The sequence below is a fragment of the Pagrus pagrus genome, assembly GCF_965226575.1.
Source record: "Pagrus pagrus genome assembly, chromosome: 22".
In the NCBI taxonomy this organism is placed as follows: domain Eukaryota; kingdom Metazoa; phylum Chordata; class Actinopteri; order Spariformes; family Sparidae; genus Pagrus; species Pagrus pagrus.
This window is the reverse complement of record NC_140204.1, coordinates 1,021,255-1,049,155: the sequence shown is the minus strand read 5'-3', so window position 1 is coordinate 1,049,155 and position 27,901 is coordinate 1,021,255. Positions and strand designations below refer to the sequence as shown.

The 27,901-nt window shown below is 45.8% G+C and overlaps 5 protein-coding genes across 5 annotated transcripts; 2 read left to right on the top strand and 3 right to left on the bottom strand.

The window, feature by feature from the left end:
* Positions 1–1,416: 1,416 nt before the first annotated feature.
* LOC311251432 (uncharacterized protein) lies at positions 1,417–9,120 on the bottom strand. Its single transcript, XM_084343830.1, has 3 exons — positions 8,913–9,120; positions 7,816–8,060; positions 1,417–3,060 (listed from the first exon to the last, which is right to left on the bottom strand). The coding sequence occupies exons 2-3, from the start codon at positions 8,036–8,038 to the stop codon at positions 2,297–2,299; spliced, it is 987 nt and encodes a 328-aa protein (XP_084199956.1). The 5' UTR covers positions 8,039–8,060; positions 8,913–9,120; the 3' UTR covers positions 1,417–2,296.
* Positions 9,121–9,334: 214 nt separating this feature from the next.
* Positions 9,335–10,966, bottom strand: LOC311251792 (uncharacterized protein; the record flags this gene model as incomplete). The annotated part of the gene is made up of 6 exons (XM_084344435.1): positions 9,335–9,614; positions 9,700–9,876; positions 9,952–10,191; positions 10,267–10,527; positions 10,699–10,734; positions 10,936–10,966. The coding sequence occupies 6 exons, from the start codon at positions 10,964–10,966 to the stop codon at positions 9,502–9,504; spliced, it is 858 nt and encodes a 285-aa protein (XP_084200561.1). The 3' UTR covers positions 9,335–9,501.
* Positions 10,967–13,438: 2,472 nt separating this feature from the next.
* LOC311251178 (uncharacterized protein) lies at positions 13,439–16,815 on the bottom strand. The gene is made up of 3 exons (XM_084343519.1): positions 16,598–16,815; positions 14,442–14,747; positions 13,439–14,282 (listed from the first exon to the last, which is right to left on the bottom strand). Exons 1-3 carry the CDS (start codon positions 16,659–16,661, stop codon positions 14,080–14,082), a joined length of 573 nt encoding a protein of 190 aa, XP_084199645.1. The 5' UTR covers positions 16,662–16,815; the 3' UTR covers positions 13,439–14,079.
* Positions 16,816–17,069: 254 nt separating this feature from the next.
* Positions 17,070–20,494, top strand: LOC311251756 (uncharacterized protein). Its single transcript, XM_084344395.1, has 3 exons — positions 17,070–17,335; positions 19,186–19,491; positions 19,651–20,494. Exons 1-3 carry the CDS (start codon positions 17,272–17,274, stop codon positions 19,851–19,853), a joined length of 573 nt encoding a protein of 190 aa, XP_084200521.1. The 5' UTR covers positions 17,070–17,271; the 3' UTR covers positions 19,854–20,494.
* Positions 20,495–23,804: 3,310 nt separating this feature from the next.
* LOC311251791 (uncharacterized protein) lies at positions 23,805–25,699 on the top strand (the record flags this gene model as incomplete). The annotated part of the gene is made up of 6 exons (XM_084344434.1): positions 23,805–23,835; positions 24,037–24,072; positions 24,244–24,507; positions 24,583–24,822; positions 24,898–25,089; positions 25,170–25,699. 6 exons carry the CDS (start codon positions 23,805–23,807, stop codon positions 25,280–25,282), a joined length of 876 nt encoding a protein of 291 aa, XP_084200560.1. The 3' UTR covers positions 25,283–25,699.
* Positions 25,700–27,901: the final 2,202 nt, after the last annotated feature.

Below are 27,901 nucleotides of genomic sequence, written 5' to 3'. Positions count from 1 at the left end.
GTATGTTTACAGGTCTCACTACCACATATATGAAAATGCACATGTATTTTACCTGGTCATTTAGCTAATATCATAACTCACTCCATCCAGCCTCTCTGAAGATGAGTCCTGACAGCTCTCAGCTGTTTGAATATCAGTCTGTCTCTCTGAGGTGTGAGGAGGACCACAGCTCTGATGGATGGACGGTGAGGAGGAACACCAGTGATGAAACCAGAACTCAACAAAAGCTGGTTCCATTCAGAGATCAGGTCTGATTATTCCCAAACTGTAGAATAGACCCAGTCTCCATGCTGGGGTAGTGTCATGTGTCCTTTTGGCCCTGGTTATCTCACCAGGCCTCTTTTGTAAATCAGTTTGAGGCATTAAGCTCGTCCTTCCTTGGGAGTGGGCAACCTCCCCTCTGGATGGTGAAGTACAATTTACTCAAGTTCTGTTCTCAAGTACAATTTTCAGGTACTTTACTTGAGTATTTTCATTTTCTGCTTTTTGATTACTTTAGTTACTAGTAACAGATTCAAATATTTTCTTTGTTTATAGGTTAATTGTGTCGAGTTACCAATCAGACATTGTGTGTGAGGAAGCTGCATCAGAGCCAAAGAAGCACTTTTTAAAATTAATTTCTTTTGCAGATCTGACAGAAAAATTACTGATAACTGAAAAAATGCTGAATATCGGCCTGATAATCAGGCCACACAAGTCAAACTTGTGTAAAAGTAACGGTCACATGTTTAAATATTACTTTGTTAAAGTTGAAAGTTACCCCATATTACTAAAGAATGAAATAATAACAGTAATAATGACAGTAATAATAAGTCAAAGTAAATTATACACAGCTTACCTGCATGTTCTTACTGTAAACTGGACTGAAACATTATTAGCACATCCAGTTTTACTCCACACTTTTCTGATTATTGAATTCTGCATTTTGTTTGTCTTTTAATCCAACTCCAAATTAAAAATGAGCTCCTTTTGCTCTGATGTAGCATGTAATCTGTAAAGTAACTAGTAACTAAAGTTATCAAGTAAATGGAGTGGGGGGGTGCCCATTAGCTCAGTTGGTAGAGCGGGCGTCCCATGTGCAGAGGCCTTGTCTTCGCTGCAGTGGCCCGGGTCTGAATAGGAATAGTTTCTGTCAGACTGTTAGAATAACAACCTCAGCCTGTCAGACACAAAAACACTTTGTCTCAGTTGTGTCGTGGCTGCCAGCTGAGGAGATCAACTGGACCCATCCAAAACTTTAGTACAGTATAAGTCATTTGTATATCAAACATGTAAAATAGGTCCAGGTTTAAAAATTCCAGACTTCCTGTAAACCTCACAAAAGCTCAGACAAGCCAACGCTCCTCACAGACAAACACTTTGTACTGTGTCCATTTACAAATGATTGAATAAACACCAGAAAGACTTTCTGTTGTTTGTGAATTCTTTATTAGACAAACTGCCGACAACACTGAACAGGATGCTCGACTGATCTGACAACAGACACACACAGTCCCTGAAACCTCCGCTGGAAAGAGAGGGTGGAGGAAGGGCTCCAGAGGCCTGAGGACGGGATCGAACCATCCTCGTGTTTGTTGATTAAAAACAACATTCACAGGTGTCTTTCAGCTTCAGAATTCAGAACTGCAAATGCTTGAACACAAGAAAGTCATTTGCTTGTTTGTGATATAATATGGGATGAATTATCACAACTGATTTACATCCAAACACAACTTTAAGAACACATTCAGTTTCCTCAACAACTCAAACACTGAACAAAACACCAGAACAACCAAGAGAACATGCTGCTGGACCTCAGCATTTAATGTTTAACACACCGTTTTGGTTGAACACTTTCTGAGTCTTGTTTCAAACTTTCTCACTTTCAGTTCGGATCTAAAAATACGCAGTAACTCCAAACTCTCATGGAACAACAATATCAAACTTCATAGTTTGTCAGTATTTAGACAACATGTTCCTGTCAGTTGATTCTTTTGCCACATTCACAACAACAATGTGGTGTCTATCCTGTGTGAATCCTTGCGTGTTTGATAAGATTGTGCTTTCGGATGAAACTCTTCCCACATTCACAACAACTGAACGGTTTCTCTCCTGTGTGAATCTCTGTGTGTCTGATACAATTTAGCTGTCGGCTGAATCTTTTACCACATTCACCACAGCTAAATGGTTTCTCTCCTGTGTGAATCTTTGTGTGTGAGATAAGATGTTGCTGTCAGCTGAATCTTTTACCACATTCACGACAGCTAAATGGTTTCTCTCCTGTGTGAATCTTTGTGTGTGAGATAAGATGTTGCTGTCAGCTGAATCTTTTACCACATTCACGACAGCTAAATGGTTTCTCTCCTGTGTGAATCTTTGTGTGTCTGATAAGATGTTGCTGTCGGCTGAATCTTTTACCACATTCACGACAACTAAATAGTTTCTCTCCTGTGTGATTGCTTGCGCAAATCCTCAGTTTTGAGTTCTGGCTAGATCTTTCACAGTCAGAGGAAATAAATTGGTCCTTGCCAGTACAGCATCCTCCACCACTTACAGGGACTTCATTGTTTTTCTGAGAGTTTAAACTTGACTGAAGTTCACTCCAATCATCATCACTGTCTTCAGGCTCAGTCTCAGGTTCAGGAGAGTCTTCAGGCTCAGGTTCACGAAAGTCCTCTGTCCTGTCTTCAGCCTCAGGTTCAGGAGAGTCTTCTGTCTCAGGTTCAGGAGAGTCTTCTGCCCTGTCTTTAGTCTCTGGTTGTAAATGTCTGTAATCTGGATCTGAGTTCCTGGCTGGTTCTGGTCCATCACAGTCCTGTCCGTCAGCTTCCATTTCCATCTGTTCAGTTTGTCTTTGATGAAGCTGCGAGGACTGAAGTTTCTCTTCATCATCATCTTCATTCTTCACAGGAACAACAGTGGATGTGAACTTAGTGATATCAGCCTCCTCCTGTTTAGTCCACAGTTCCTCCTGTTCATCTTTAATGTGTGGGGGCTCTGGGTCCTGCTGGTCCAGACTGGAGCTCCACTCCTGCTGCTTGGGAGAAACCTCTTCCTGACTAAACAACAGCTGCTGGACATCTACAGGACACAGGAGACAAAAAGACAAATGTTAGGCCAACAGAAAAATGTTCAAATTAGGTTGATATTAAGCCAAATACTTGAAAACCTCCAATTTCAAATTTCTTCTGCCCACAATAAAGCTATTATGCTGCGTTCAGACAAAACGTGAAGAAAATATTCACGTTGCATTACTCGCGCTTGTTTGATCGCAGGGTTAAGTGGCAGTTTCTTAATAGGTGAGTTGAAATCAATAAACAGTAACTGTGACCAGCAAGTAGACTGAATTAATCGGTCTTGTCACATTGGTGTGAACCCAAAACAAAGAGATTTCTCTGTGACTGCAACGAATAAATCAAAACGACACCAAAATAACAACATCATAATGCTGCCTTGTAAAAAGCCTGAATTCTTGCTCCGTCAGGTCTCTCAGCCAGACGACAGGCAAACAACTAGGGAAATGCTTGTTCCCTGAATGGAGTTCGGATTGAGACATATTTCCAAAACTTACCAGGTTGTCTGAATCGCTCACTCACTTCCCACAGGGCAGTGAGGCCCACACATCAGCGGAGCCTCGGTTCAACACTGCCGGTGGGGGCAAAAGGAGAAGTGTGGCATTCGCGGAGGAGCTAGTGCTAAGCTGAAAGCTAATCCTTAGAGCACATGGCTACCATCGATTCTGCTTGCCAACGTCCGCTCGCTGGAAAACAAACTGGACTACCTGAGGTTGAATGAACATCCAGGAGGGAGAGCAGAGACTGTTGAGCCCTGATTTACACTGAGACGAGGCTGAACGCAACCGTCACTGCCAGTTACATGGAGGGGCTAACATCATTGTGGGCTGTCAGGAACTGCACTCTCAGTGGTAAAACTCGGGGTGGTGGAGTGAACATAAATAATAATACACAAAGGTAGTCTCTAGTCACTGCTCTCCATACATCCAATTCCTGACTTTTATATGTCGCCCCTTCTACATACCCAGGGAATTTATTGTGATAGTGATCATGGCAGTATACGTTCAGTGCAGACACTAAGGAGGTTTTTCTCTGTGCTGCTCCATCAGTGAGCTACAGTCCACACATCCTGATAGATTGGTCATTGTTGCTGAAGATTTCAACCAGGCCAACATGGAGAAAGTTCTCCCTGGTAATCACCAACATGAGGACTTTGTGACACGGGGTGGTAACACACAAGACCATTTGTACACTAACATCAAGGGGGCTTTCAGAGCAGTCCCCCACCCAGGCTCCTCTGACCATACGTAAGTGCTGCTAATCCCAGCACACAGACCGGCGCTCCCAAGTCCAAAACCTGTTTTGAGGCAAATTAAGGTTTGGCCAGAGGGGCGCATGAGCGCGTTGTAGGACTGCTTTGAATGTACCGTCTGGTTTATGTTTAAAGTTGAACAGCAAACATTCAATGTGGAGGAGTATGCAGAAGCTGTAACTGGATACATACACAAATGCATAGAGGATGTCTGTGTCATGAAAACCATCTCTGTCCATGCAAACCAGAAACCCTGGCTGACCAATGAGGTGCATGCAATGCTGAAAGCTCAGAATACAGCTTTCAAATCTGGTGACATGGCATCCCTGAGGTCAGCAAGACCCAACCTGAACTGTGCTATCAGTAATGCAAAGCAGGCCCACAATCAAAAGATCCAGAGTCACTTCCATGACTCTAAGGACACCAGATGATTGTGGCAAGGTATAAAATTCATCCCAGACTACAGACCTACTCCCCCCCATTGTGACAGCAACACAGACTTCCTAAATGACCTAAATAACTCCTGGACAGTCTGATGCACTAAATAACACACCCACCATTAAAGCCCCCTTCACCAGGATGACCAGGTTCTCAGTCTCAATCCAGCTGATGTCCATTGGAGACTGAGGAGAGACAACCCACGGAAAGCTGCAGGTCCTGACAATATACCTGACCATGTACTTAAAGAGCGGACGGACCAACTGACTCATGTCCTCAAGGATATATTTAACTCCTCCCTGAACCAGAAGATCGTTACCTCCTGCGTCAAGAAAGTCATCATAATCCCAGTACCAAAGAACCCCACTGTCACTTAAAAACTACCATCCTGTAGCACTCACACCCAAGCTGGTGAAAGACCACATGGTCTCAGTGCCACCATCACTCGACCCGCTCCACTTTGCTTACCGCTCCAACTACTCCACTGAGGATAGCATATCCTGTGCACTACATCTGGGAGCCTGGAACATCTGAAAGGGAACACAACACCCATGTCTGAATGCTGTTCGTGGACTTCAGTTCCACGTTTAATTCAAATCACCCCCAGCACCTGTGAAGCAAACTGGATCTGAATCCCCCCGTGTGCAACTGGATACTGGACTTTCTCACTGACAGGCACCAGTCTGTACGCGTGGGAAGGAGCACCAACACCATCATGCTGAGCACCAGCTCCCCACAGGGCTGCATGCTGAGCCAACTGCTCTTCACCCTGATGACCCATGACTGTTTTGCTAGGTTCAATACAAATCACATCATAAAGTACACGGGCCACACAACAGTGGTGGGCCTCATCCAGGACAAAGAAGAGCTGGCAGAGAGGAGGTGAAACATCTGGTGGACTGGTGTAACCTCAACAATCTGGACCTGAATGTTGACGACACAAAGGAGATCATTGTCAACTTCAGAAGCAGCCCACTCATACTCCTCTCTACATGGAGGGGCTGCTGTGGAGATCGTCCAGAGCACCAAGTTCCTGGGTGTGCACATTACCAACGTCCTGACCTGGTCGCAGCACACATCCGTCCTGACCAAGAAAGTTAATGATGTTACTGAGTAAATGACATGTGAGCCGCTTGTGTCTGTAGATGAAGGTGAATCTAAAAGGAGTCTTTGTAAAGTTGTAACTACAGTTTTACTGTGAAAAAATAAGGACCAACCTTAAAACAGCTGCTTTCAGAATAGAGTTTGGTTTAGCAGTGTGTCAGTGGACAGAGCTCCAGGAGCAGAAGCTGTTTTAATATTGGTGACACTTAAACTGAGCTGAGCTGCCTTCTAATGATGAAGCTCCTTATCAGCATTGAGTGAGTTGAAGTGGAGCTAAACCGACCTGTTTCCACCTCCTCTCAGCTCAGAGTCATGAAACAGAACAGAGCCAGAGAGATGTAATCAGATTACCATAAAGTCACATTGGACAGATTATAAAACAGCAACATAAGAGTCTTAGGGCGCGTTCACACCAGCCTCGTTTAGTCCGGTTAAACCGAAGCGTGGAGCGTTTGCCCGATGGTGCGGTTCGTTTGGGTCCGTGTGAACGCTGGCCTCGAACTCTGGTGCGGACCAAACAACCTCACCCTGGTCCGCTATCAAGCGAACTCCAGAGATGATTATTTCTGGTGTGAACCACATCCGCACCAATAACAAGAAGTGCACCGTTTTACGCGTCATTTCCGGTTATGGCTGCGGTAAAGTTAGCAGCCAGCAGCTAAAATGACTGGCGGCAGGGGACAGACATGGAGCTACAGGTTAAATGCTTGCCTGTCGTCTACTCCGGTACGATCCTCGGATCGCATAGCATCTTCGGCGAAATGCATGGATCAAGACATTATTTAATGCCCGCTGCTCAATGAGGCGTTCATACGCGCAGTCCATTAAAGTTTGCGTGTAAGCGCTCCAGATCAGCACTAATGTAAAAATAAGCAGACGCTCCATGATGTACAGTAGGCTACTCTGATGTACAGATGTGCTGTCTACCCACCTAAACAGTTTGACCAATAACAGCGGGGCGTTGCGGCCACGTGAGTTTTGTTTACAGATTTTGGACCTTTGATTTTGGACCTTTGTGAACGCAAACTGGACCGACTCAAAATTGAAACAATGTATCATCCCCGCGTTGGTTCGGATCAAAAAACGGACCTTTCACGGACCTTTAGGTGTGAACCCGACCTTAATGATGAAAAATGAGCTGGACATTTGTCAGGTGTGTCCACTGTGATGAAGACTGGGACTGAAAGGACTCATCATCCACTGTTTCCTTATCTTTCTATGTAACAACGCCAAACGTTGATCAGCAACGACACAATATAACTGCTTGCCTGCCTGGCCGCAGTATTACAGGCGTTAGAATTTGTGTTGACCGCCATTCAAATTAAGCTTGATTTATGCTTCTGCGTCGTGGCGACGGTGTAGCTACGTTGTAGCTACGTCGTCGACGCAGACCCCTACGCCGACCCTGCGCCGTAGCCTGACGTGCGCCTCCAAAAAATCCTGACTACGCGTTGCGTTGACGCGTCGAGACGCGAACGGCAAGGACTGTGATTGGTCCGCTCAGAACGTCATTTCCGGCAGTTGCTTTTCCGGTCAACAGTATAACAACACCGGTTGGCGGTGAATTGCAGAACAACGCGTTCCCTCGAAGCAGAACTTCGAATGTTCAATGACGGCGTAGGGTCGACGATGTAACTACGCCGTCGCCGCGACGCAGAAGCATAAACTAGGCTTTAGGAGGATTGTTTCCACCCGAAAGGATGACTGGGATGTGACGCAAGGGCAAAGTACCTGGATGGGTTGATCTCATCTATAGGAGGACATTTCAGGATGGATTTTGAGTTAATGGGCGACATCACCTGGAAACTAATGATAAAAATGCAGATTTTTCATGACAAATATTCATATCAAACATAAGATGCAGTGAACTCCAATAAAAAGAGGTGCGTCTCATTCAACCAGTATATGAAGACAATTCGGCATTGATTTTGAGTCAATGGGTCACAGGACCTGGTCAACAGAACCAACCTGCTCTGTGTAACCGAAGCTCAGGCGTTAAAGCAGCGTCCAGTAGGTTCCGGTGTCGCTGGTTCTCCTCTGTGGACCGACGCAGTTCCTCCTCAAACAGCCCACATATCTCCTCAGCAGCTGCAGCCACTCGCTGCTTCACCAACAGTCTCAGCATCTGGACTTTAGACATCTTCACAGTCACGAACTCCGTCCAAAACTGTGCTCTGTTCACAGCTAGCATGCTAAGCTAACTTGTATCGTAGCTGGCGGGAGATGAGTCAGAGGTCAAACAGCACAAAGTCCATCACACACGTTCATCCAGACTGTCGCTACGTCACCACCACTGACGGATCATCTCTAATCGATAATCAATAATCTGAATAAAGGCGATCTGAGCAGCGCGGGTCCGTACGGCAACACCACTTGGACAAACCTCAGAGCTGCACGTTCAACGAACCCGCCTTTGCTTTTTTCCTAACGTGTAAACACGTCGGACAGATCCGTTTTTTTACACAAAGAAAGAAATATCTTCATGTATAACGTTTGCCGAATGAACAAGTAGGCTCAGATAGTTAAGAAAGTTTTGTAGACAACGTTTATCAAAGTTTATACAGTTTCTCCTAAAGCGACAAGTCTCAAAATGATCGTTTTTTAAAGGGAGTCTGGGGACATTTTATCCACGGGGACAAAGAAGTCGCCTATACTGGTTACTGTTTAGTGTGTTTGTAAAATGTGACATGTTTAGATCAATAAAATGTTTCTTCTTTCATAAATTGAGTGTAAATGGTGAAATCAGTGTAAACAGTGTGTTCAAACAGCTGCTAAATGTTGGCAGGTAAGACTTTAGCACTTTAGACACAGAAGCAGACAGGCTGGTACAGCCATGCTGCCACAAACTGACACTTTGTACAAGGAAACAAACAACTGACTGTTTTCATTTAATGCTGAATTTACAAGAAGGAGACGATGATTCAGAGTCTGTCAGAGACAGAGTTTCACTACGTTACAAAGTTTGTTTTAACTCAACAACTCTTAAATCACCACATTTGTTAAGGGAGTCTGGTGCTGTTGAGGTGACTGATTCACTTCATGTTTTCATTTAATGCTGAACTTACAAGAAGGCTCCAGCGGAGGAGAACAAGACTCTTCCTTCTTCAACAGGACAACAGATTGAGTGGATGTGAAGCTGCAGGTGTCTGTGCTGTGTAGCTGTGACATGTCCACACCAGTAGAGGGCAGTAAACACCAGAGACATGTTCTTCTGCAGCTGCTGAGACTCTTCATACTTGTATGGATGCTCATTTAGATAAGTTACATAATGAGTGTGTCTGATATGAAGAGCACAGCGTACCTCTGATTCAGCCACTAGATTAACTTATAAAACTGTAAATATGCTGCTCAGTTATGTCTGAAAATACAAACATGTCATCTGAAGCAGCACCACATGATGGATGCTCTCATTGCAGGTCCCACCCTCGTTTGAGGAGGACGGAGGAGACTAGAAGGTGAGCAGCTCCACAGGAAGAGTTCTGGTGGGAAAGCCACAGAGACGAGCCAATCAGAGGGAGAGGAGGGCGGGTCTCACAAGAAGAAGCAGCAGGATCCACAACAACAGAACCTAGAAGGTGAGCAGCTCCACAGGAAGAGTTCTGGCTCCTACGAAGGAAACGTGACTGAAGAAGAAGGAGAACACGTTGGATCAACTCAGAGGTGATGCTCTGTGGTGACAGCAGCCATGACATCATCATACTCATCAGCCAATCCCTGCTCAGCCTGGGTGGGAGGAGCCATCTCCATGGAGACGGGCAGGTCATTTCCTGCAGGCGGAGAGAGTGAGATCATTTATCAACAACTGTCAATCGATTGATTGATTGATTGATTGATTGATTGATTGATTGTTACCTGTGGACCTGTGTCGATACAAAGACACCATGATGACAGTGGAGATGCAGTACGGACAGAACACCACCAGGTGGAGCAGCAGTCTGAACACCAGCTGGAGGGGGGTGGAGTCAGGGGGCGGGGTGGTGGTGATGGGCGGGCCTGCTGCGGTGGGCGGGGCCTCAGTTGTAGGCTTACCTGCAGAGAGAGTCTCACCTGGTCAGGTGAACATGTGGATGAAATGAGTCCTGAGATCAAAGGGAACCTCCTGACCTGTGACGGTGATCCAGCTGGGTGGAGACTCTCCATGACCCCTGATGTTACACTTGTAGAGGCCTTCATCAGACCTGGAAACATGGTGGATGGTCATGTGACCTGTAGGCTCAGTCCTGATGAAGGAGCCATCTTTATAGAAACCAGCTGAGAGGTTGGAGGTCTTTGTTGTACAGGTCAGAGTGACATCACCTCCCTCCATCACAGGGAGGACAGGACTCTGCAGGATCACTGCTCCACCTCAACACAGAGACAAACTACAGCACTTCATCCACCTTCAGCTTCATCAGCACTGACTGCACAGCCTCATCTTACCAGAGACAGTGATGCTGATGCTGTTACTGGCTGCTCCCTCTGTGGACTCACACCAGTAGACTCCACTGTCAGATGGGAAGATGTAGCTGATGTTACAGGAGGAACCAGCTGGTTCTCCCCAGCTGCCACACTGAGTCCTGGTGTCTTCAGTCGTGTTCCTCTTCACCGTCCATCCATCAGAGCTGTCGTCCTCCTCACACCTCAGAGAGACAGACTTCCAGCTGAAAGACTGAGAGCTGTCAGGACTCATCTTCAGAGAGGCTGGAGGACGACAGGAAGAGGATGTGCTGGTTCAAAAGTTTATTATATGAGCCTGTAGGAGCAGGCGGATTAAAGACAGCTGAAATCTATCGTTGAACATGTTTGATAATCATTAATCTGCATGTTCCTACAGAAGGTTCCTACACAAACACACACAAGAAGTTTCCTCACCTTGGTGTGTGGAGCCGCTCAGCAGGGACGTCACAACTAAAGACAGAAGACACTCAGGTTGGTTTGAGAGGACACACAGAGGAGGACAGTCGTCTCAGAGACACATCAGCTGATGTTGTTTTTAGAGCAACAGTGTGAAAAGTGACGTCCTGTCAGAGTAACATGGACACTAACGTCTGTTCGTGCTCCAGAAAACAAAGTGTGTGTTTCCTCCAGCTGAAGTTTGAGTGGACTTACAGAGCAGACGCAGCAGACATGTTTCCTCCATCCTCACGTGATGCCTTCACTGACAGTTGTGTCTCAAAGCGACCGCTTGTCTCTCCACCAGATGTGAGTTTGAAGCTAATGAGCTGACTCGATGATGATCGTCAGTATAACAGCTGGATCTTCCTGGAGGTGACAGGAGGAAGCTGGTTTTGAACCTGCGTGTCTGAGTCTGTCTGACTCACTCGCTCTGCTCCAACCACTGAACTGTGGTCAGGAAGAGGCTGAACTACAGCGAGTGGCTGCACGCCGTCACACAGCACATCAGTCTGAGGCCAGGTGATGCCCTCACTGCACCTGAACACATGAACTACTGGCTGACTGAGTTTCTTGTCTTTGAGCCTGAGAGGAGTTGATCTGTTCTGTTCAGGCCTTCTTCTCCACGCTACCTCCCACCAGTCCAGTCCACCACCTCGGGTCTGTTAGTCGCCTCCAGAACGGCCCACAAAGGCGTCTTCAGATATAAAGTCATCAGACTTCATCTGTGTGCGACTTCTACAAGTGTCTGATAATAGATCTGTGTTACGATGTGACGACTCAGGTTGAGGTTGAAATCATCCACCTTCAACCAGAACCTGCAGGTCCACAGGGAGGTGTTTTGGGTTCTCTCATTTATTTTACTTGTTTTATCTCTAAAGGACTTGAAGTTTTATTTGTTGGTGACTCGAACATTTGAAATGAATCTGAGATGAGGACACATTGGATCAGTTCAGGAGGGATGTATCAGTCCCCATGAAACAGCTCATATTGAGCTAGTTGCTTTTGTTTCCTGTAAAAAGAGGCAACATCCAACAGCACAGTTTGTACGTTACACCCCGACCCGTAACCGCAGAGTCGCCGCTGACTCTCCGTGAACTGGCAGCTCCCACTGATGGACCCAGTCGGACCAGGGCAGAAAAACACCGCCTGCTACAGGACGAGGCTAGTTTGATATCTTCTATTCCAGAAGGAGCCACAGTAACGAACACATCCCCCTCAGGGATCAACAAACGGCAGCTAACTACTTTTAGCAGCAGTTAGCGCTTACTTTAGCATCAAAGCTAACAGTATTTGTCAACCACGATATTCAATAAGTCGCCCCAACACTGTAACTGTCCTTGTCGTGGTTCTCGGAGGGTTCGGGATAACTTAACCCCGTCTACCCAACATGTTAACATCGTCTGACTGCTGATGAAGAAACACCTCCAGAACACAGAACCTTCAGAGAGCAGGTTCATGACCGGGTTCATCAACACTGTGCAGTCTGGCTGCAGTCTCGTCAGTCTCATCAGTCAGACCTGCCTCCTGATCAAGATATCATCAACCTGTGAATCACTTGGGGGAAGCAGTCGGTCATGAAGCTCCTCTCTGATGTGCTCTTTCATCTTCTGGAGGTGTTTCTCCATCAGAAGTCAGACGACGTAGATGTGTTGGGTTTAATGTCTCCAGCATGTCCCACAGACTTTAATACAGCTGTCAACAGTCCCACACGAAGCACTCAGTAACATCTCCTTCCATCCTTCAGGTTTCCTGTTTGTTCTCTGTCTGAGATGCATGCTGGGTAAATCACACTTTGGACTCAGGCGTCATGTCAGTGCAGTCAGACAGCCAGCAGGTGGCAGCACAGCAGCGTCACAGTGTTTCACTGATGATGAGCTTCAGGCTGAACTTTGACCCACAGAGAAACACAGCTGAACAGAAGAGCTGCAGGAACATCAGCACTGTTTCACTGCTCATGTGGAGACAGGAAGAGCATGTTTGATTTGTCCTGTCTCTCTTTGTTTGGCAGGCTTCTGATTGGCTGTCGTGGCCTGATGGTGCAGGTTTATACCGGCTCCCCTAACCCATGTCCGTGTGGACGAGGCCTGAGAAACACGACATCGTGCAGTAATAAGTCCTGAGTTCATCATTTACATGTGAAAAGCTGCTTCGCTGCGTCTGTGAGCCTCTTTATCTAAAGCTAAAACCTGTCAGGTCACATTCAGGTGCTGCTGGGAAAACACTCAGAGCTGATCTACACCTGAAAACACCTTTACAATGCAAACACAACATTAACACACACAGGACCACACTTCTCCACACAGTGACGTCTTCAGTGTTCGCTGCACTAGTTTGTGGAGACATTTAGTCTTTGAATGAAATGAGACGCAGCACAGGAAGCAGTTTATGATGTATTGTTGTAAAGTTCAGAGCAAAGAAGAGTCTGGCTGCTCTATTTAACACGATGATGACGGACCAGGTGGAGCAAAGACAAGTCCCGTGATGCTCCTCTTCACGCTTCAGTCTCCACTGTGGACTCATAAAGGAGCATTTTGTCTCATATTCATTCAAAACTCTGACAGTTTGATCAAAGCAGCAGGTGAACATGTGACATATAAACCAGTGTTTCACTGCTAACAATGACTTCTGTGTTCAGGTGAATGACACCTGGATCAACAGTTCATGTACAATTTGTTATAAAAATATCAGAAGCTTGAGACTGACAGGAACACAGACATGTTGTTAATATAAGATCAACTTTATTGATTATGCATCAGTGAGATTAAGTTGTAACAAGAAACAATGAACTCACACAAACACCAAAAGTACAACAATAGAGAAGCAAATCATTAAATGAAATCCTGAGACTTTTTGTCAAATTTATAAGTAACTGAAAAAACCTTCCTCAAACATTAAAACAGTAAAAATGGATCCTTCCACTCTGTCTTGGTGAATTATATTGAAACAAGTCGAAATGATCTAAATTGTCTTTGTCACATTTTTCTGTTGCTTCATTTTGAATAAATCACGGTAATAAATAATAAATATGGTGCCAACATCTCATTTAATACACTGTAAAAACATCAGTGTATATTCTTTTACAGAAATAACATCACAAACTGTTAGAAACCTCCATGATCAGCAAACAAAACTAAATTCACCATCACAATAAAACCTCTTCTAGTATGTTCATACAAGACTGAGCCAATCAGGAGCATCAGAGTGGAGGCTGCAGCTCCTTCTCCTCCTTCATAGTAAAAAGTCAAAAGTGCTGATAAACTCTCAAAGTGCCCTCAAACCCTCCACCTCACTAAGGCAGCAGTTCATAGGGGAAATGTTGGTCGGCACCGATGAACCGGATCATCACGGTGGAGAGTCTCAGACAGACTGACACTGAACCTCGACAGGTTCTGGGGATACGTGCGGTTTTTCATCAGCAGCAGGCTGCTCTGGATTCTTCTTCATCAGTCTTTTATAAACCAGGAAGACGATTAAACCCAACACAGGAACAGCCATCAGACCCATTAGCCCAGAACCACGATGCAGGTTCCCTCCCTCCTCGGTGTGTCCAGCTTTGGGACCTGCAGAGCAGAAGGAGGTGTCAGCAGGTAGCACGTCAGACATCATGTCCTGCACTCTGGTCACACGACTCAGACCAGCTGGAGTCGGGCGCACACACAGCTTCATAGACCTGAAGACCAGTTTCAGTTTACAGAGACACACTGAACTCTACAACTCACCTGAGTCTGTAACTGTCAGGCTGATGTTGCTGATGGAGACAAGAGCTCCGTTCTTCAGTCCGATTACACACTCGTATGTTCCAGAGTCGTTGACGGTGACGTTCTTCAGATTCACAGCAAAGTTTCCATCTATAAACGTGTAGTTCACTCGACCACGAAAAGACGGATGCTGGTTGGATTCGTATGAGTGGTTATTTCTGAGGACGATGACATCACCCACTGACTGGTGTCTCCACGCCATCACTGCGATGTTACTGGGAACCAGACACTGAAGAGCGACACCGTCTCCAGGCTTCTTCTGTATGTCTGAACAAAACCAGCAGATAACAGACGGCGTTAAAACAGTTCAGACATCATCTGAAACATACCAACACAGAAGAACCGACTGTGCTCAGACTGAGAAGTGATTTAAACATCACCAGATGAACTAAACTGTGATAGACAGATTACACTGTTACGTAGCGATGACACTGAACGTGATGGTCGTCACTCAGACGTCTGTCAGACAGCCTCAGTTCAGGCGACTGTCTGTAAACCACTTTCATCTAAAGGAAATGGTCCAGATTTTGTTTCTGCTTCTGCAGGATGTTGATCATGAAGACAACAGTGATGACAACGAGACATCGAGACAAATCATGAACGTCACTACAACCTCTGATTTAGACCGACAGCAGCTGGAACGAGGTTACAACATCAAATATGTGTCGTGGGTTTGATTATGAGCTCGTCTGTAGGTGGAAAGAGACGATATTGATCAGTTTAATTTATGTTTCATGTGAAATGTCTTCAATATGGAACAAGAAGCTTGAGGACCTGCTGATGGACCTTCTATGTGTTAATGTCCAATAACAACATCTAGACCACACTAAATGTTCTTGTTGGACTTGTGGCACAAAGCGAACAGACTAAAGGAATCAACTCGATGCTCCACACAGTCAGAGTGTTACTGGCTGTGCTGGTGTAACTGGGACAGCAGCAGGTTCCCAGTTGGAGAGTTGCTGGTTTGAACCCTGTTCTCCTTCATTTGACAAATGATCTTGGCTTTGTGTTTAATGTTTATTTGCTATATAGACGCCTTTTACTCACTACAGCGTCCACTTGATGAAGCCACGCACACGTACACATAAGAGGCGCGCAGACGGCAGCTTCACGTACAGTAAACTGTTAGACGTTAGCTTCTTGCTGGTCCTCTCCCTCACATCTCATTCACCTTCCTGTAGTCGTTTTCTGCAGAAAGACCTGACGTCCATAACAGAAGATGTTAACAAGCCCACTAAAATACTGAGATATAAAACAGTCTTACTAAATCTTAAAGACGACTTGTTCACCATTCGTCTGCCATTTATTCTAATCCATCGTTTCACTGCTCCGCTTCGTTCAAACGGATCGAAGTCAGAAGAACAGGAGCTGTAACCTGAGCCGCAGGTCGACTCCTTCCTTCCTCTCTCTCTCACATTCCTGATGGCCGCTCCCTTCTTTCAGTTCGACCAACCAGATTTCACCACGATCTCTGTGAGTCGATCTGAGCCAATCGTTTCTGTCCACCTGTCCTCGTCTCTGCTGCGTCAGCTGCCACGTCAGTGACCCTCCTCCATCTTTTGTTCACCTGAAGCCGCTCCCCACGTCTAATCGCCCAGGTGTTCACATTCCTACACTTTCCTGTCACACTACCTTCATCTGCTCTAACTCAAGTCTCTCCTCATTGAAACATTCGTGTTAGTGAAACGTAGTGACTTTAATGTGACCGTGGATCTGTCAGTTATTCACTGATGGAACAAAGACGTGTTGTTACCTCATTAATAATCTTCTACAGAGCGACACAGAGCTCCTTTAAGACGACGAACCTTCACATGAAACCACTTCTGTCTGATTTAACCTACAAATGAACAAACTTTGTTAAGATAATCACACGATCATGTGTTTTGTGACACGTTAACGTTGTAACCGCAGTTTAGACGTTCAGAGTGAAAATCATGTTTCAACTAAAAATCCACGAAAAAGATCAAAATAATCACGAGAGTGAAAAATGTGTTGTTAAAATGATCCACATGGTGATCAGTGTTGATCTGTGTGGAGACACAACCCTGCTGCTGACACATTATATTAAATATAATTCATATAATATATAATATAAGTGGATAAATAAGACATCTCACCTCCAGACGCAGAGAGGACGGCGGCACTAAGCACCAGGAAGGACAAACCCAACATTGTTCCCATTGCTGAGTCGCGCAAACTGAAGCTTTGGGCTCAGATTGGTCGCCATCTTGTGCTCTTGTTCTTCGGTTTAGAAGCCGAAAAATCAGAGAAGTCGGAATAACGACTCGAGTCCGCGCGCTATACCGACTGACGAGTCTCCCCAAGTTTCACCTCACCTGTCTGTGACGAGTGTGTAGCTGTAGCCCCGCCTCACCTGTCAGCACAGAGAGGGCGAGGCTACAGCTACACACTCGTCACAGACAGGTGAGGTGAAACTTGGGGAGACTCTCACCTGTCAGCACAGAGGGGGCGAGACCACAGCTACACACTCGGCACAGACAGGTGAGGTGAAACTTGGGGAGACTCCGTCAGCCTCACGGAGACTGGCCTGTCTGTGCCGGGAGTGTAGCTGTAGCCTCGCCCTCTCTGTGCTGACAGGTGAGGCGAGGCTACAGCTACACTCCCGGCACAGACAGGTGAGGTAAATCTTGGGGAGACTCGTCAGTCGGTATAGCGCGCGGACTCGAGTCGTTATTCCGACTTCTCTGATTTTTCGGCTTCTAAACCGAAGAACAAGAGCACAAGATGGCGACCAATCTGAGCCCAAAGCTTCAGTTTGCGCGACTCAGCAATGGGAACAATGTTGGGTTTGTCCTTCCTGGTGCTTAGTGCCGCCGTCCTCTCTGCGTCTGGAGGTAAGATGTCTTATTTATCCACTTATATTATATATTATATGAATTATATTTAATATAATGTGTCAGCAGCAGGGTTGTGTCTCCACACAGATCAACACTGATCACCATGTGGATCATTTTAACAACACATTTTTCACTCTCGTGATTATTTTGATCTTTTTCGTGGATTTTTAGTTGAAACATGATTTTCACTCTGAACGTCTAAACTGCGGTTACAACGTTAACGTGTCACAAAACACATGATCGTGTGATTATCTTAACAAAGTTTGTTCATTTGTAGGTTAAATCAGACAGAAGTGGTTTCATGTGAAGGTTCGTCTTCTTAAAGGAGCTCTGTGTCGCTCTGTAGAAGATTATTAATGAGGTAACAACACGTCTTTGTTCCATCAGTGAATAACTGACAGATCCACGGTCACATTAAAGTCACTACGTTTCACTAACACGAATGTTTCAATGAGGAGAGACTTGAGTTAGAGCACATGAAGGTAGTGTGACAGGAAAGTGTAGGAATGTGAACACCTGGGCGATTAGACGTGGGGAGCGGCTTCAGGTGAACAAAAGATGGAGGAGGGTCACTGACGTGGCAGCTGACGCAGCAGAGACGAGGACAGGTGGACAGAAACGATTGGCTCAGATCGACTCACAGAGATCGTGGTGAAATCTGGTTGGTCGAACTGAAAGAAGGGAGCGGCCATCAGGAATGTGAGAGAGAGAGGAAGGAAGGAGTCGACCTGCGGCTCAGGTCACAGCTCCTGTTCTTCTGACTTCGATCCGTTTGAACGAAGCGGAGCAGTGAAACGATGGATTAGAATAAATGGCAGACGAATGGTGAACAAGTCGTCTTTAAGATTTAGTAAGACTGTTTTATATCTCAGTATTTTAGTGGGCTTGTTAACATCTTCTGTTATGGACGTCAGGTCTTTCTGCAGAAAACAACTACAGGAAGGTGAATGAGATGTGAGGGAGAGGACCAGCAAGAAGCTAACGTCTAACAGTTTACTGTACGTGAAGCTGCCGTCTGCGCGCCTCTTATGTGTACGTGTGCGTGGCTTCATCAAGTGGACGCTGTAGTGAGTAAAAGGCGTCTATATAGCAAATAAACATTAAACACAAAGCCAAGATCATTTGTCAAATGAAGGAGAACAGGGTTCAAACCAGCAACTCTCCAACTGGGAACCTGCTGCTGTCCCAGTTACACCAGCACAGCCAGTAACACTCTGACTGTGTGGAGCATCGAGTTGATTCCTTTAGTCTGTTCGCTTTGTGCCACAAGTCCAACAAGAACATTTAGTGTGGTCTAGATGTTCTTATTGGACATTAACACATAGAAGGTCCATCAGCAGGTCCTCAAGCTTCTTGTTCCATATTGAAGACATTTCACATGAAACATAAATTAAACTGATCAATATCGTCTCTTTCCACCTACAGACGAGCTCATAATCAAACCCACGACACATATTTGATGTTGTAGCCTCGTTCCAGCTGCTGTCGGTCTAAATCAGAGGTTGTAGTGACGTTCATGATTTGTCTCGATGTCTCGTTGTCATCACTGTTGTCTTCATGATCAACATCCTGCAGAAGCAGAAACAAAATCTGGACCATTTCCTTTAGATGAAAGTGGTTTACAGACAGTCGCCTGAACTGAGGCTGTCTGACAGACGTCTGAGTGACGACCATCACGTTCAGTGTCATCGCTACGTAACAGTGTAATCTGTCTATCACAGTTTAGTTCATCTGGTGATGTTTAAATCACTTCTCAGTCTGAGCACAGTCGGTTCTTCTGTGTTGGTATGTTTCAGATGATGTCTGAACTGTTTTAACGCCGTCTGTTATCTGCTGGTTTTGTTCAGACATACAGAAGAAGCCTGGAGACGGTGTCGCTCTTCAGTGTCTGGTTCCCAGTAACATCGCAGTGATGGCGTGGAGACACCAGTCAGTGGGTGATGTCATCGTCCTCAGAAATAACCACTCATACGAATCCAACCAGCATCCGTCTTTTCGTGGTCGAGTGAACTACACGTTTATAGATGGAAACTTTGCTGTGAATCTGAAGAACGTCACCGTCAACGACTCTGGAACATACGAGTGTGTAATCGGACTGAAGAACGGAGCTCTTGTCTCCATCAGCAACATCAGCCTGACAGTTACAGACTCAGGTGAGTTGTAGAGTTCAGTGTGTCTCTGTAAACTGAAACTGGTCTTCAGGTCTATGAAGCTGTGTGTGCGCCCGACTCCAGCTGGTCTGAGTCGTGTGACCAGAGTGCAGGACATGATGTCTGACGTGCTACCTGCTGACACCTCCTTCTGCTCTGCAGGTCCCAAAGCTGGACACACCGAGGAGGGAGGGAACCTGCATCGTGGTTCTGGGCTAATGGGTCTGATGGCTGTTCCTGTGTTGGGTTTAATCGTCTTCCTGGTTTATAAAAGACTGATGAAGAAGAATCCAGAGCAGCCTGCTGCTGATGAAAAACCGCACGTATCCCCAGAACCTGTCGAGGTTCAGTGTCAGTCTGTCTGAGACTCTCCACCGTGATGATCCGGTTCATCGGTGCCGACCAACATTTCCCCTATGAACTGCTGCCTTAGTGAGGTGGAGGGTTTGAGGGCACTTTGAGAGTTTATCAGCACTTTTGACTTTTTACTATGAAGGAGGAGAAGGAGCTGCAGCCTCCACTCTGATGCTCCTGATTGGCTCAGTCTTGTATGAACATACTAGAAGAGGTTTTATTGTGATGGTGAATTTAGTTTTGTTTGCTGATCATGGAGGTTTCTAACAGTTTGTGATGTTATTTCTGTAAAAGAATATACACTGATGTTTTTACAGTGTATTAAATGAGATGTTGGCACCATATTTATTATTTATTACCGTGATTTATTCAAAATGAAGCAACAGAAAAATGTGACAAAGACAATTTAGATCATTTCGACTTGTTTCAATATAATTCACCAAGACAGAGTGGAAGGATCCATTTTTACTGTTTTAATGTTTGAGGAAGGTTTTTTCAGTTACTTATAAATTTGACAAAAAGTCTCAGGATTTCATTTAATGATTTGCTTCTCTATTGTTGTACTTTTGGTGTTTGTGTGAGTTCATTGTTTCTTGTTACAACTTAATCTCACTGATGCATAATCAATAAAGTTGATCTTATATTAACAACATGTCTGTGTTCCTGTCAGTCTCAAGCTTCTGATATTTTTATAACAAATTGTACATGAACTGTTGATCCAGGTGTCATTCACCTGAACACAGAAGTCATTGTTAGCAGTGAAACACTGGTTTATATGTCACATGTTCACCTGCTGCTTTGATCAAACTGTCAGAGTTTTGAATGAATATGAGACAAAATGCTCCTTTATGAGTCCACAGTGGAGACTGAAGCGTGAAGAGGAGCATCACGGGACTTGTCTTTGCTCCACCTGGTCCGTCATCATCGTGTTAAATAGAGCAGCCAGACTCTTCTTTGCTCTGAACTTTACAACAATACATCATAAACTGCTTCCTGTGCTGCGTCTCATTTCATTCAAAGACTAAATGTCTCCACAAACTAGTGCAGCGAACACTGAAGACGTCACTGTGTGGAGAAGTGTGGTCCTGTGTGTGTTAATGTTGTGTTTGCATTGTAAAGGTGTTTTCAGGTGTAGATCAGCTCTGAGTGTTTTCCCAGCAGCACCTGAATGTGACCTGACAGGTTTTAGCTTTAGATAAAGAGGCTCACAGACGCAGCGAAGCAGCTTTTCACATGTAAATGATGAACTCAGGACTTATTACTGCACGATGTCGTGTTTCTCAGGCCTCGTCCACACGGACATGGGTTAGGGGAGCCGGTATAAACCTGCACCATCAGGCCACGACAGCCAATCAGAAGCCTGCCAAACAAAGAGAGACAGGACAAATCAAACATGCTCTTCCTGTCTCCACATGAGCAGTGAAACAGTGCTGATGTTCCTGCAGCTCTTCTGTTCAGCTGTGTTTCTCTGTGGGTCAAAGTTCAGCCTGAAGCTCATCATCAGTGAAACACTGTGACGCTGCTGTGCTGCCACCTGCTGGCTGTCTGACTGCACTGACATGACGCCTGAGTCCAAAGTGTGATTTACCCAGCATGCATCTCAGACAGAGAACAAACAGGAAACCTGAAGGATGGAAGGAGATGTTACTGAGTGCTTCGTGTGGGACTGTTGACAGCTGTATTAAAGTCTGTGGGACATGCTGGAGACATTAAACCCAACACATCTACGTCGTCTGACTTCTGATGGAGAAACACCTCCAGAAGATGGAAGAACACATCAGAGAGGAGCTTCATGACCGACTGCTTCCCCCAAGTGATTCACAGGTTGATGATATCTTGATCAGGAGGCAGGTCTGACTGATGAGACTGACGAGACTGCAGCCAGACTGCACAGTGTTGATGAACCCGGTCATGAACCTGCTCTCTGAAGGTTCTGTGTTCTGGAGGTGTTTCTTCATCAGCAGTCAGACGATGTTAACATGTTGGGTAGACGGGGTTAAGTTAACCCGAACCCTCCGAGAACCACGACAAGGACAGTTACAGTGTTGGGGCGACTTATTGAATATCGTGGTTGACAAATACTGTTAGCTTTGATGCTAAAGTAAGCGCTAACTGCTGCTAAAAGTAGCTAGCTGCCGTTTGTTGATCCCTGAGGGGGATGTGTTCGTTACTGTGGCTCCTTCTGGAATAGAAGATATCAAACTAGCCTCGTCCTGTAGCAGGCGGTGTTTTTCTGCCCTGGTCCGACTGGGTCCATCAGTGGGAGCTGCCAGTTCAGAGAGTCAGCGGCGACTCTGCGGTTACGGGTCGGGGTGTAACGTACAGACTGTGCTGTTGGATGTTGCCTCTTTTTACAGGAAACAAAAGCAACTAGCTCAATATGAGCTGTTTCATGGGGACTGATACATCCCTCCTGAACTGATGCAATGTGTTCTCATCTCAGATTCATTTCACATTTACATTTACATTCAGGGCATTTAGCAGACGCTTTTGTCCAAAGCGACTTATAATAAGTACATTTGTCACAAGAAAGAAAACACGACATATCACCGTTGATAAAGTAGAAAAGATAGAAACAATATTCAAGCCCTCATCAGAGCAAAGTAGCTGCTATTTAACAAGGATACCTTTCATAAGTGCTATGATGTAAGTGCTGAAGGCAGGAACATACAAGTGCATAGAAGTACTTTTTTTGGGGTGGGTGTTGGTGCTATGCAGGGTCGAGGTGAAGTCTGAACAAGTGAGTCTTGAGTCTTTTGCGAAAGATGGCGAGTGACTCTGCAGTTCGTTCCACCACTGAGGTGCCAGAACAGAGAAGAGTCGGGATTTCGCTGGGCGGTCTTTGTTTGCTCTCAGCGATGGCGGTACCAGCCAACCAGCTGATGTAGTAGAGCGAAGTGCTCGCGCTGGGGTGTGTGGTCTGATCAGTGTTTGGAGGTGGATGGGTGCAGTTCGGCTGACGGCCTTGAAGGCCAGCACCATCGTCTTGAATCTGATGCGGGCCGCAACCGGAAACCAGTGGAGGTCACGGAGGAGGGGGGTCACATGGGAGAGTTTGGGTAGATTGAAAACAAGGCGTGCTGCAGCGTTCTGGATACGTTGCAACGGTTTAGTCGCAGAGGCTGGAGTCCAGCCAAGAGAGAGTTGCAGTAGTCGAGGTGGGAGATGACCAGCGATTGAACCAGGAGTTGCGTTGCTTCCTTTGTGAGGAAGGACCGGATCCTGCGGATGTTGTAGAGGGCAAATCTGCAGGATCGGGCCACCGCGGTGATGTTGGGGGTGCAGGAAAGTCCTGTGAGTCACCAACAAATAAAACTTCAAGTCCTTTAGTGATAAAACAAATAAAATAAATGAGAGAACCCAAAACACCTCCCTGTGGACCTGCAGGTTCTGGTTGAAGGTGGATGATTTCAACCTCAACCTGAGTCGTCACATCGTAACACAGATCTATTATCAGACACTTGTAGAAGTCGCACACAGATGAAGTCATCCTGATGACTTTATATCTGAAGACGCCTTTGTGGGCCGTTCTGGAGGCGACTAACAGACCCGAGGTGGTGGACTGGACTGGTGGGAGGTAGCGTGGAGAAGAAGGCCTGAACAGAACAGATCAACTCCTCTCAGGCTCAAAGACAAGAAACTCAGTCAGCCAGTAGTTCATGTGTTCAGGTGCAGTGAGGGCATCACCTGGCCTCAGACTGATGTGCTGTGTGACGGCGTGCAGCCACTCGCTGTAGTTCAGCCTCTTCCTGACCACAGTTCAGTGGTTGGAGCAGAGCGAGTGAGTCAGACAGACTCAGACACGCAGGTTCAAAACCAGCTTCCTCCTGTCACCTCCAGGAAGATCCAGCTGTTATACTGACGATCATCATCGAGTCAGCTCATTAGCTTCAAACTCACATCTGGTGGAGAGACAAGCGGTCGCTTTGAGACACAACTGTCAGTGAAGGCATCACGTGAGGATGGAGGAAACATGTCTGCTGCGTCTGCTCTGTAAGTCCACTCAAACTTCAGCTGGAGGAAACACACACTTTGTTTTCTGGAGCACGAACAGACGTTAGTGTCCATGTTACTCTGACAGGACGTCACTTTTCACACTGTTGCTCTAAAAACAACATCAGCTGATGTGTCTCTGAGACGACTGTCCTCCTCTGTGTGTCCTCTCAAACCAACCTGAGTGTCTTCTGTCTTTAGTTGTGACGTCCCTGCTGAGCGGCTCCACACACCAAGGTGAGGAAACTTCTTGTGTGTGTTTGTGTAGGAACCTTCTGTAGGAACATGCAGATTAATGATTATCAAACATGTTCAACGATAAATTTCAGCTGTCTTTAATCCGCCTGCTCCTACAGGCTCATATAATAAACTTTTGAACCAGCACATCCTCTTCCTGTCGTCCTCCAGCCTCTCTGAAGATGAGTCCTGACAGCTCTCAGTCTTTCAGCTGGAAGTCTGTCTCTCTGAGGTGTGAGGAGGACGACAGCTCTGATGGATGGACGGTGAAGAGGAACACGACTGAAGACACCAGGACTCAGTGTGGACCTGACTGGGGAGAACCAGCTGGTTCCTCCTGTAACATCAGCTACATCTTCCCATCTGACAGTGGAGTCTACTGGTGTGAGTCCACAGAGGGAGCAGCCAGTAACAGCATCAACATCACTGTCTCTGGTAAGATGAGGCTGTGCAGTCAGTGCTGATGAAGCTGAAGGTGGATGAAGTGCTGTAGTTTGTCTCTGTGTTGAGGTGGAGCAGTGATCCTGCAGAGTCCTGTCCTCCCTGTGATGGAGGGAGGTGATGTCACTCTGACCTGTACAACAAAGACCTCCAACCTCTCAGCTGGTTTCTATAAAGATGGCTCCTTCATCAGGACTGAGCCTACAGGTCACATGACCATCCACCATGTTTCCAGGTCTGATGAAGGCCTCTACAAGTGTAACATCAGCGGTCATGGAGAGTCTCCACCCAGCTGGATCACCGTCACAGGTCAGGAGGTTCCCTTTGATCTCAGGACTCATTTCATCCACATGTTCACCTGACCAGGTGAGATTCTCTCTGCAGGTAAGCCAGCTGAGGCCCCGCCCACCACATCAGCCCCACCCACCCCTTCAGAAGCACCCCAATCTGCAGCCCCGCCCCCTGACTCCACCCCCCTCCAGCTGGTGTTCAGACTGCTGCTCCACCTGGTGGTGTTCTGTCCGTTCTGCATCTCCACTGTCATCATGGTGTCTTTGTATCGACACAGGTCCACAGGTAACAATCAATCAATCAATCAATCAATCAGTTGATGATTGACAGTTGTTGATAAATGATCTCACTTGCTCCCCCTGCAGGAAATGACCTGCCCGTCTCCACGGAGATGGCTCCTCCCACCCAGGCTGAGCAGGGATTGGCTGATGAGTATGATGATGTCATGGCTGCTGTCACCACAGAGCATCACCTCTGAGTTGATCCAACGTGTTCTCCTTCTTCTTCAGTCACGTTTCCTTCGTAGGAGCCAGAACTCTTCCTGTGGAGCTGCTCACCTTCTAGGTTCTGTTGTTGTGGATCCTGCTGCTTCTTCTTGTGAGACCCGCCCTCCTCTCCCTCTGATTGGCTCGTCTCTGTGGCTTCCCCACCAGAACTCTTCCTGTGGAGCTGCTCGCTCTCTGTGAACTTCTGTCATGTCAGCAGCAGTGATTCAGGATGAACTGTGGCAGGTTTAGTGAATCTGTCTCCGACGTGGAGAAATGGATTGTATGAAGAAGTCAACATGTTGGTTCAGATGAAAGCTGGTAGCTGTTCTGATTCTGGTGTGAGTTGTGTCTTTATAACAGATGATGTTGGTGATTGAAGGTTTTTTTTGTTTCACCGGATCAAATAAAATCCGACCAGGATCTTGTCTTCTCTCAGTGTGTGTGGTGTGGTTTTGTCTGCAGGTTCATCTCGTGCCTCCTCTTCTCTTTCAAACAGCCTGTTTCCTCCAAGCTGCTGTAGAGGAAACCACAGAGGCACTGGGTGGTTCACAGACAGGAAGGAGACCTTTACTGGCTGTTAAACTGCTGCTGCTCTCATTTCAGCAGCAGCATGGAGGACACATCTGTCCAGATTACCTGCCAGGTAACAGCTAACACCTGTCCTCAGAGACAGAGAGGACAGAGTTCAGTCTGACTTCTCTCCAACGTCAACAGGCTCAGAAACACATCTCAGATCAGTTACTTTATGACTTCTGAACCGTGTCCAGCTTTTAGGACTGCTGTCAAATCACTGACTGCAGTTTCTGAGAAATGAAAACGAATCCTCAGAGCTCGACATGGCGTCAGTGAGTCTGTGATCAGTCATCAGAGAGAACAAGATGGTGTTCAGAGTGGAGCTTGTGGTCCTCGACTACCTCACCAACCGGCCACAGTATGTGAGGACTCAGGACTTTTATTGAGATCATACACAACTCCCCCGCTGTCACTGTACCTGCACCCTGTGATTTTACTGTTGATAATTTTAACAGTAAACTGAATTCAAGCCTTGACCCAGTAGCTCCCCTCGTAACTAAAACAGTTAAACATAAACTCAAACCCCGTGGAGAAATGAGATAAAACAACTGAAAAGAAAATGCAGGAGTGCAGGAAGGAAATGGAGAAGCACTAAGTTGACAATCCATCTGGAAATACTCCTTGAACGACTCAAAATCTACAATAACACTGTCAAACAGGCAAGAATATCCCACTTTTCAAAACTCATTACAGACCACAAAAACAGCCCCAAAATTATTTTTTCCACTATTGACCTCTTAACCAACCCTGATTTTAAACAGTCCTCTGGCGTCCCAACAGTCTCTGAATGTGAGGACTTTGTAGACCACTTCAGAAGTAAGATCGATTTTATCAGATCCAATCTTTTATCCCAACAGACGACAGTGTGCGACACTTCTGAACCGTTCTCTTTACCTGAGGAAACACTGGAGCGTTTTGTCCTGGTGGATGCAGGGATGCTTGGTAGAGTTTTCTCCCAAGTTAACCCAACAACCTGCCTTTTAGATCCCATTTCCACATCACTCTTTAAAACATTTTATGGATTTTTTGAGGATGAGTTGTTAAGCATTGTGAATTGCTCTCTCCAGACTGGTGTCTTCCCTGCTGCCTTTAAAACAGCAGTGGTGAGGCCCTTTCTGAAGAAGAGTAACTTAGATCCCAACACTCTTAACAACTACAGACCTGTATCCAACTTACCTTTTTTAAGCAAAATTTTAGAAAAACTGGTTTTTATTCAACTCAATGAATTTTTGAATAGAAACAATATTTTAGAGAAGTATCAGTCGGGTTTTAGGACGAACCACAGCACCGAGACAGCCCTGTTGAAAATTGTTAATGACATCAGGTGTAACGTGGACTCTCAGAAACTTTCAGTCCTGGTGCTACTGGATCTTAGCGCTGCCTTCGATACAGTTGATCACCACACCTTAATAAACAGACTTAAAAACCTGGTGGGCCTCTCTGGCACTGTTTTAAACTGGTTCAACTCCTACCTTAATGACCGACAATTTTTTGTAAGTATGGATGCATGTTCCTCAAAAACCTATGAAATAAACTGTGGGGTGCCCCAAGGCTCAATTTAAGGCCCAATACTTTTTAATATATATGCTTCTGCTTGGCGACGTCATCAGGAGACACAGTGTAAATTTTCACAGTTATGCTGATGACACACAGCTCTATATCGCCGTGTCTCCTGAAGACACGAGGCCAGTTGATATTCTTCTAAACTGCATTTTAGATATAAAATCATGGCTGGCAGAGAATTTCCTGCAGCTCAACCGGGACAAAACAGAAGTTTTAATTATTGGTCCTGAAGCCAAGAGAGAGAAACTTTTACCAAAACTACAAGACTTTAAACCTTCACAATGTGTCAAGAACCTGGGCGTCATTTTTGATTCTGAGCTCGATTTTATTCCTCATATTAAAAATACTACAAAGACAGGGTTTTATCATCTCAAGAACATAGCCAGAATCCTCCCGTTTCTCTCTCGGTCAAACACGGAGGTGCTGATGCATGCTTTTATCTCATGTCGTATAGATTACTGTAACGCCCTGCT